Raw genomic sequence first — 10,006 nt, forward strand, 5'->3', positions numbered from 1 at the left:
ATATCCTCATAAATACCTTCTAAGTTCACATGTATGAATGTTAATCACTTCATCTATTACTCCATATTTAGGCTGAAGTAAAAATTAAGACACTCAACAAGATAAAATTGGCTACCTTATTCAGCTCTTATAAGTTAAAACGTGCAGACTTAACATTAGACAATTCAGTTTCTTTCATTTTATTAAGACAGCTCCATTTCTCAGGACAGAACAACACAAATACAAGTCGCAGCCTTTGGGGCTGGCTGAGACCGTGTGCATCTGCTCTCCTAAAAGCAGTAGCTCGGCTCCCAAAAGAGGAATTACAAATCTTAGAAGTTAGGGAAAGGTACAGACTAGGGATTCTAATCAAACAAGAAAAGTCAATTAGTGACCATGGTAGTATATTCTTCACATCAGTATTAATACAAACTTAACACTTTTAAATCAGGGAACCTGCCATTCCATTCCTAATCAAATGATTTTACAACCCTATAAAGTAAAAGAATGACATAAAGGTGTAAACTGATTTGCCTCTTTTAGAGACACTGCAATATAGATGAGAAGTTGCTTTTTTATAAGCTTCTCCTTCTGTGTTCTCCAAGCTTCATGGTACTTCAGAGCCCCAGTAATTGAGGAGTTCATGACAAAAGATAAAAGTGAAAAAGTAGACACAGAGATCTGTGAAAACTTCTCCCATTTTACTATAGGTATCCATTGATCGATTTATCACTTCAGCAGGAATTCCAGATAACAGAAGTGCAGCTGTTAGTACTGTTGTCTTTATCTTCTTTTCACCCTGTACACAGAAAGATTTAAATAAATCTTACAGCTTTCAGAAGACTACTTAAGCTCTATACATACATGATCAGTGCTGCTATTTTTGCCGAAATGATTCAAAACTATTACTGAAGTTTCAATACATCAATCAGTAATATATCAACCAACATTTACTAAGCATATAATGTGTAAAGCAGCAAATCACTAGGTAATAATGGGAAAGACACCATTCATGCTATCAAAAGTGGAAAAAAAAAGCCTTAGAGGCAAGGCAAAAATAACAATTTAAGATATATACAACCGCACAAGACAAAAACAGGAAAAACATTACTACACAGGACATAAATAACTGCTAAATGAATGGCATGGATAATATATAGCATAGTGGCTCAAAGAAGATAGAAATTAGTCCACGGTTATATGCATAAAGAAAGCACAGTGAAGATCTTATTTCAGAAGGAAGTAGAATTGGAAATTGAAAACAGGCCTTCAAGAATGAGCAAGATTTAGCTGGATAAAAATGAGAGGAGAAATCTCATTGTAAGGTAAGTCTCACAACAACAAAAGCCTGAAGAGTGACAGCCATACTAAAGGACAGAGTTATTCGTGACAGAATCATCACAACATTCTGTAGAGCCCTATCTGCCATGCAAAGGAATTCACACTTGTTACGCATGCAGTAGGATATCATGGAACATGTATCCCCTGATAAAATTTTCTCATCTAATTTTTAGACAGATTCAAGGCTGAATTTTTTTTTTTAAAGAGTACTATTATCTTTTTTTTTTAATCTTAATTTTTGAGAGAGAGAGAGGTCAGGGGAGGAGCAGGGAGAGAAGGAGACATAGAATTCGAAGCAGACTCCAGGCTCTGCGCTGTCAGCACAAAGCCCGATGCAGGGCTCCAACTCACAAACCATGATATCATGACATGAGCCGAAGTCGGATGCTTAACCGACTGAGCCACCCAGGCGACCCAAGGCTGAATTTTTATTTATCACTTTGGTTATCAACAAACCCAGTCACATGATTAAAAAACTTTTTAAATATAAAAAGCAAAGGTTACCCAAGAGAAAATAGAGCCTATGTCTACAAAAGGATTCATAGAAATTGTCAGCTGCTTTAGACATAATAACCAAAAATTGGAAACAAGCAAGATGACCATCAAGAGGAGATGAGATCAACAAATGCATACAGTCATACAATGGAATATTACTAAGAAAAAAAAGGGGGGTGTGGATGGCCTGATACACTCAAAAACATGGATGAAACTCAAAATTATGCAGGATAAAAGAAGCCTTGCACAAAAAAGTATGTACAAGAATGATTCCACATATATGAAATACTAAAACAGGAGCAGCGGGCTGGCTCTTGATCTCGGGGTTTTGAGTTTGAGCCCCACGCTGGGTATAGAGATTACTTAAAAATAAAATACTTAGGGGCACCTGGGTGGCTCAGTCGGTTAAGCATCCGACTCTTGATCTCAGTGCAGGTCATGATCTCCTACTTCATAAGCTGGAGCCTCACATCAGGCTCTGCACTGATGAGGCAGAGCCTGCTTGGGATTCTGTGTCTCTCTTCTCTCTGCCCCTTCCCCACTTGTGCGCACTCTCTCTCTCAAAATAAATAAACAAAAAAAAATTTTTTTAATAAATGAAATCTTAAAAAAAAAAGGAAAGAAAGAAGTACTAACATAGGCAAAAACTAATCTATGGAGGGAAAAAACCCTCAGGGTGTAAGGGGCTGAAAGCTGACTGAAAAGGGACACAGTGGAAATTCCTAACAGTCATGTTCTAAACCTTTAAAGGATTTGGGACTCACAGGCTGACAAAACTCACTAAAGATTTGAGCATTTTACTGTGTGAAAATTTTACCTTAATGAAAACAAGGATAACCATAAACAACCACTGAATTGTAGTTAATGACACCTGACCAGAACATGTAGGGGTAAAGCATACTGATGTCAACATCTACAACATACTTTGAAACTCATCAAGGAAAAAAAAAAAGATGGACTGAAAATGGATAAATTGCATAAATCATGATAATATAACAAAATGTTACTTGTAGAATTTAGATAATAAGTAGAAATGGGCGCTCACTGTACAATTCTTTAAACATTTCTGTCTGTTTAAAAACTGTTCCAGGGGCGCCTGGATGGCTCAGTCGGTTGAGCATCTGACTTTGGCTCAGGTCATGATCTCACAGCTTGTTGAGTTCAAGCCCGGCGTTGGGCTCTGTGCTGACAGCTCAGAGCCCGGAACCTGCTTCAGATTCTGTGTCTCCCTCTCTCTCTGCCCCAAACCACTCACATTCTGTCTCTGTCTCTCTCAAAAATAAACATTAAAAAAAGAATTTTTTCTTAAGTGTTCCTAGAAGGGGCACCTGGCTGGCTCAGTCGGTAGAGCATGTTATTCTGGATCTCGGGGTTATAAATTCAAGCCCCATGCTGGGTGTAGAGGTTACTTAAAAATAAAATCTCTAAAAAAAAAAGGTGCCTGGGTGGCTCAGTTGGTTAAGCTCTTGGTTTTAGCTCACATCATGATCTCATGGCTCGTGGCTTTGGCCCTGTGACAGGCTCTGCGCTGGCAGCATGGAGCTTGCTTGGGATTTTCTGTCTCCCTCTCTCTCTGCCCTTCCCCCACTCACTTCTGTTCACATGCACTCTCTCTTCTCAAAAATAAGTGATAAACATGTAAAAAAAAGAAGGAAGGAAGGAAGGAAGGAAGGAAGGAAGGAAGGAAGGAAAAAAAGAAAGAAAGAAAAAGAAAGAAAGAAAGAAGAGAGGGAAAGAAAATAAAATGAAACAAAGGGGTACCTGGCTGGCTCAGCTGCTAATGCATGTGACTCTAGATCTCAGGGTGGTAAGTTCAAGCCCCATGTAGGTGTGGAGATTACTTAAAAAAATTGTTTTTTATCTTAAAAAGAAAAGTTACAGGGGCACCTGGGTGGCTCAGTTGGTTAAGTGTCCAACTCTTGATTTCAGGATCTCATGGTTTATGAGATCGAGCCTGGAGTCGGGCTCTGCACTGACAGCTTGGAGCTGCTTGGGATTCTCTTTCTCTCTCTCTCTCAAAATAAATACACTTAAAAAAAAAAAAAAGACACATCCATAAAAAAATGTTTTGTTGAGAGAAAAGTACAAAGTATACAGTAATCTCCCTTCCTTTCCTCTCCCCCATTTACCTAGTAACCCCCACACATTCCTATCACAAATAACTGCTGTTAATAGTTTCATGTAACATTTTTCCAGAGTTTATGGGATTCCTGGCTGGCTCAGATTGTGCGAATCTTGTTATCAGGGTTGTAAGTTTGAGCCCTATGTTGGGTATAGAGATTACTTAAAACTAAAATCTTAAAAAAAAAAAAAAAAAATCACAAAACTTCCAGTTTCTTCACACATACACAAGCAAAATCAAATATATATTATTCTCCTTTTTACGAAAAAAGCAATATACTATAGATCCTATGCTGCATTTTGTTTTCTTCTCTTAGTATTTCTTGGAGAGCTTACTAATATCTATACATCAGAGCTTCATCATTCTGAATGGATATGCCATAATTTAGTGAGTCATTTTTTTTTTTTTAATATTTAAAACATTTTTGGGGTGCTTGGGTGGCTCAGTTGGTTGAGCGACCGACTTCAGCTCAGGCCATGATCTCACAGTTTGTGAGTTCAAGCCCCGCGTCAGGCTCTGTGCTGACAACTCAGAGCCTGGAGCCTGCTTGGGATTCTGTGCCTCCCTCTCTCTCTGCCCCTCCCCCACGCATGTTCTGTCTCTGTCTCAGAAATAAACATTAAAAAAAAATTTTTTTTTTAAAAGAACATTTTTATTTTAAGTAGACGCCACACCCAACATGAGGCTCAAACTCTCGGCCCAGAGATTAAGAGTCATATACTCTATTGACAGAGCCAGCCAGGCGCCCCAATAGGTCATTTATTAGTAGACATCTTCGTTGTTTCCAAACTTTGCTATTGTAAAACTATAATCAGTGTTTAAAGAATTAATTTCTAAACAGACACTTTAATTAATTACTTTTCTTGGGGGTGAGAGGTCAATAAATATACATCTATATAATCAAAAAAACTAAATAAATTTTAAAATAAAATAAAATTACATTTCTTTCTTCTCTCTCTTACTTTATATATATGGCCTATTTGACTCTTCATAAATATAAATGTTTCAAACCCCATTCAAAATACACATGAGAGGGTGCCTAGGTGGCTCAGTTGGTTAAGCTACCAACTTCCGCTCAGGGCATGATCTCACATTTCGTTGAATTTCAGCCCCAAGTCAGGCTCTGTACTGACAGCTCAGAGCCTGGAGTCTGCTTTGGATTCTGTGTGTGTGTCTCTCTCTCCCCCCCTCCCCCACTCATGCTCTGTCTCTCTCTCTCTCTCAAAAAATAAACACAAATAATAATAAATAACTAAGCAAATGACCAAGTACCTGTTTTTCAGTAAAAAACTCATACAAAACTCAATCACATAAGTGAGGTTATTTTCTCCACCACTCAAGTCCCATAAAACTGTGTATACATTTGTAAGTAACCCAACTAGGTAAACACGGACACTCTACATGATTCTGTAATGCAGTTTTGGCCAAATATTTCTTGAAAATACCAGGCCCTTGACATTAAGATAAACAGCACTGCTGTTAAGCATCTAGAAAGGAGCACAGTAAGATAAATGGCCCCCTCTTAAAATTAATTTCCTTTATTACAGACAATGCATCACTACATTCACTAAGTAATTAAACTCAATACTTTCTCAGACAAGTACTATTCAAATTCTGTAGTTAAGTTTTTCCACCAGTCTATGGTAGATCGACATATTTGTAAAATATGATAAAAATGTTATGGCAATTTCAAATTGCTAACAAGTTTCTAATCACTCCCTCCTGAACTTAACTCATTATAAATAGAAATGAAAGTTTTAAGATCAGCATTGGTGGGACAATGACACTCTTAGTAACACTGATTCAGACATGAGTATGACTAATTTTTTTTAAGCTCTTAGAATTATCTAATCATTAATCGGTCTAAACACATCACCCCAATTTAGAAAAAATTTTAATTTACCTTAGGAAAGTATTTGTATAGTCCCATGTATGCAAGTTGTAAAGTAAGAAACGGAGCAAATATGGACTGTGAAGACAGAAGATAAAGTTATGTATTTCCAACATTATCATTCAAATCACAACAAATCAAACTAAACTAACAGCAGCTGTAAAATTCCAAGCAAAAACATGGTAAAAAAAAAAAAAAACCAACAACTTAATTTTAGTGGCTGAAAGTAGTCTTGTTTCTGCAGAAGGGTGAAAAAACTAAAGGGACTAGATTTCCTTATTATAAAACTTATAATTAAGTTTATAAATAAGTTTATAATTAAGCTTATAATTAAGTCCTTATTAAAAAACATGCTTCTCAAGTCACATTATTTTGATGTCCCCCAAAATGTCTTCTCTCACAAAAATTTACTCTTTAAATGATTTAGAGTATTCAATGGTGATAGATGTGTAACACATTATGCAGTAACATCTCTCTCACCGAGAAGTAACTAACTGACAATTTCGAAGCACGCATAAAGGCCCAGTACTCAAAAGATAACATGCATTCCCAGACTCTGGGGCAAGAAGTTGACTTACTAACTCTATCTCTGGCATCCAAATGACAAGCTATTCTTGTTATAGATAAAATGGCATGGTTTTCTTGCTTCTCACACAATATAATCAGAAAGATCAAAACAATAATTAATTTATACTTATTCCTAAACGTAAAAATATTATGGAGTGAACGAGCAAACAAACATCACCAGATGGAAGTACTTAGAAATAGCAGCTGAAAATCTCATAGCAAAAAGCCCCAGAAAACCAAAAAAACCTCATACAAAAATGAGGCATAAAAATAGGACCTAACTTTCAAATCATAAAAACACAGAGCCCTCTCAATAAGAGAAAGCAGCTACACATCTCACTAAATGCTGAAAGCTAGGACAATTTAACATCAGAAAAAAGTCTGTACAACAGATTCTCACTTAAGAAAAAATGCATAAAACTGATTTTAAGAAAGGTTTTTGCCGAGAAACCTAAACTTTAATAATCTGAAAAATTTGCTTATGTACCTGGTAGATATTCTTTAAATGTCTAGTGAATGGAAATACTTCGAAGAGCAAGACACTAAACTATGAGCTATGTCTTTCTTCAATTCTCCCGGCACGTTCTGGTACAATAAAGAGGAACTGCCATTATGATGATACTACCACATTATAAAATGCTAAGGTGCTTTCTGAATGACAGGAAAATTATGTGGTTCAGGATTATATTAAATTAAAGCTCCTGTTCAGGACCACAGCAACTGCATTTTAAGGTTTCAAATTATTTGAAAAGTGGTGATTAATCTATAGTACATGTAGATACTGTACCCTTTGGCTTTGGAAAGCAACTGCCCAGCTGTCACTTAGCGATGTGACCTTGGGCAAATGACTTAACCCCTGAGGCTTCATTCCTTCATCTATAAAACACAGAGTCAAATGATACCTAGTTCAGGAGGATGAAGTTAAATGAATTAATACATGTAAAGCACTTAGAATGCTGCCTAGAATACAGAAAGAGTTAAGCAATTATTACTGGGCTCTGTATTTAACCAGGACATTTCATCTATATCTAGGTGAACAGCAGTTTATACTATATCCCCAAACAGCCACATGAATCTGGTAAACAGTAATATTGGCAATCAGTCCCACGGATTAATAGTCCTCATCACATAACCAATTTGCATTTTCCATTATATTTCTTACCAAGTACTTGCAAACAAAAGCTCTGACTCCAAAGGCAAGAAGAGCACATCCCACCAATCTAAATATTCGAAAAGAGTCAAATTCTTCTGCTGTATTTCCATCTTCTTGATTGGGTTTCTCACTAATCAGCTGTTTCCGTAGCTTCATTGCTTCTTCAAATCTGGAGAGGTACTGTTCGAGGCCATGGCGAGAACCCCTCTGGACAGTGTCTGCTGTCAGGTCCCCTCTGTTCCGCTGCCGGAGCTCAAGGTTTACATCATTATTGCACTCAGGTGGTTTAATGAAAGAGTCCAATCTGTCTCCCAGCTGAGTCCCCTTTACCTCGGCCACATCACTTTGCTGGTCAGTAGTTCCTGTACCAACCGAATCGCCCAGCACTACTCGCTTTGAAACTGAAGGGATGGTGAGAGAGTTCAGTTTGTCACTGTCCTGCTTTGATTTTGTTTGACCTTCTTCTTCTGAGAAGAGAAATTTAGAAGCCTTATGTAGTGTATACTGGCAAACACCTTTCACGTTAAGATTAAAAAATATGCTGCTACTGGTAGAACTCTGCAGTCTCTGAATCTAAATACTGGTTCCGCATGAAAAAATAAACTAGTTCCTTCCTCTACACGCTCAAAATACATCACTCCAGAAGAGTTTTCCTGCAAAGGACATAATCCAAATTTGGGGAGTAGAAGATAAGACTAGCAGACAAATTGGGAAAGATGGTCATGGATGGAGCAAGCCAAAAAGACCAGGTTTTCATGGATAATGTATCCCAGAAGTATGACTGCACTGCCTGCTCTAGCCTATCTGGTTAAAAATATAAAATGATTAAAGCTCTTTAAAACCTGTATTTTAATATTACAATTCTGAATCCAGAGTCCTGTCAGCATAGGGTGTGGCATATCCTACAGCTACTGTTTACGTAATCCTCCCACTGTAGTGCTGGAGCCATTAGTAAGTACTTAAGCAGTTTTAGGATGCTTTTCGGGTTTAAATACAAAATAAAGCCTTTAGTGACAGAATGTTCAAAGCAAAAGAACAAAATACAGAATGTACCTAGAGAAGGATAACAAATACATGTCTTGGGAAAGAATAAATACCCTGCTTTTAATTATTAAAGGGAGAAATGTGTTTTCTAGCTGCTGTTCTAGATGAATTTGAAAAAGCGCTTCTTACCTTTCCTAGTAGTTCTGGCTGCAAACCTGTGAACTATCTAAAAGTTCAGAGCTGTCTATCTAAAGCCCCGCAGAAATCACAAAGATTTAAGTAGCTTTGGAACAGTGACTAAGCGTCAATTACTACAGGCACTGAATGGAAACTTAGAGAACACTAGTTCATATTAAGTGTTCCATAAATAATCACATGAAAAAAAATTTTTAGGAACTCATTGTACATGCATTGGGGGAGAAATGAGGAACTCTCTTTAGGGTTAAATGCAGTTCCTGACATCAATCTCAGCACACTAAGAGAGAAGACCTCTGGTGGGCACGTCCCACTTGTTAGGGTACAAAGAATGGTCGCTCCAAATTTATTCTCCTGTTGTAGAAAGCCTGCAGATGACAGTGTTGAGGGCACTGAACACAGACACTACGATATGACCTAAGGGTCCTAGATCCACGTAGGAAGGACTAGGGGGGCAGTTCAGTAAGCACAAGCTCCCCTGTGCCGACAGAGTAACAGCAAAAAGCAAAAGAAGGAAGATAGATACTAGGGAAGGCACTAGAAGGGAAAGCATCTGGAACGGAAAGAAAACCAAGTATTCTTCCTGAAGGGCACAAGAGAGCAATGTAACCGGGGCGGAAAATGTACGCCCTTCAAAAGAGGAGAGGGCGTGGGGAAAGAAGGGGAACAAGGGGCTGTCTAGCATTACTGGGCAGAGGGCACCATGCCATAGGGCTCAGGAGCCAAGGTTTCACAACCTGGGGCGGGAACAAGGAAAATCTGAGAGCGAAACCTACGGAAAACTGAAGACAGGTACTAGAAACGTCCAGAGATTAAGAAGTGAGAACTTGAGACATCACCTAAAAAGCAGGGACAGAGGGGAGGTCAGAGAGCAGAGCTTTGTCAAAAAGATCAGCGGGGCATTGGAGGGAAAGCAAGAACGATCCTCAAGACTCAAAGAGGTGGGCGGGAGCCGAAGGGAGATGGGAGGTTCTCACCTGCGCCACTCCCGGGCCTGTGAAAGCCCATGATCCGGTTGATGCGCTGTTCCGAGTTCATAAGCAGCTTCCTCCGCCGCAGCTCGGCCCGACGCTGGGAAGCCGACAGGCCTGAGCCCGCTGGAGCCCCCGGCCGGTCCCCGCTATCTGTCGCTACGGTCACAGGCTCCATCTTCCCCTCCATAGGTAGGGAAGGATGAAGGTGGTGCTGCAGGTAGCAGAGGCAGCGCAGATGACTTCAGGCCAGGCCGCAGGGCGCGAGCCCCCCCCCGCCTCCCCCGCCGTAGGCCCGCCCCTCCAGA

The 10,006-nt window shown here is 39.0% G+C and overlaps 1 protein-coding gene across 1 annotated transcript; it reads right to left on the reverse strand.

Moving 5' to 3' along the window:
• Window positions 1–163: 163 nt before the first annotated feature.
• CAMLG (calcium modulating ligand) lies at window positions 164–10,006 on the reverse strand. The gene is made up of 4 exons (XM_060636105.2): window positions 9,705–10,006; window positions 7,558–8,015; window positions 5,841–5,906; window positions 164–778 (listed from the first exon to the last, which is right to left on the reverse strand). The coding sequence occupies exons 1-4, from the start codon at window positions 9,886–9,888 to the stop codon at window positions 587–589; spliced, it is 900 nt and encodes a 299-aa protein (XP_060492088.1). The 5' UTR covers window positions 9,889–10,006; the 3' UTR covers window positions 164–586.

Source organism: Panthera onca, chromosome A1 (assembly GCF_046562875.1).
Source record: "Panthera onca isolate mPanOnc1 chromosome A1, mPanOnc1 haplotype 2, whole genome shotgun sequence".
NCBI lineage: Eukaryota > Metazoa > Chordata > Mammalia > Carnivora > Felidae > Panthera > Panthera onca.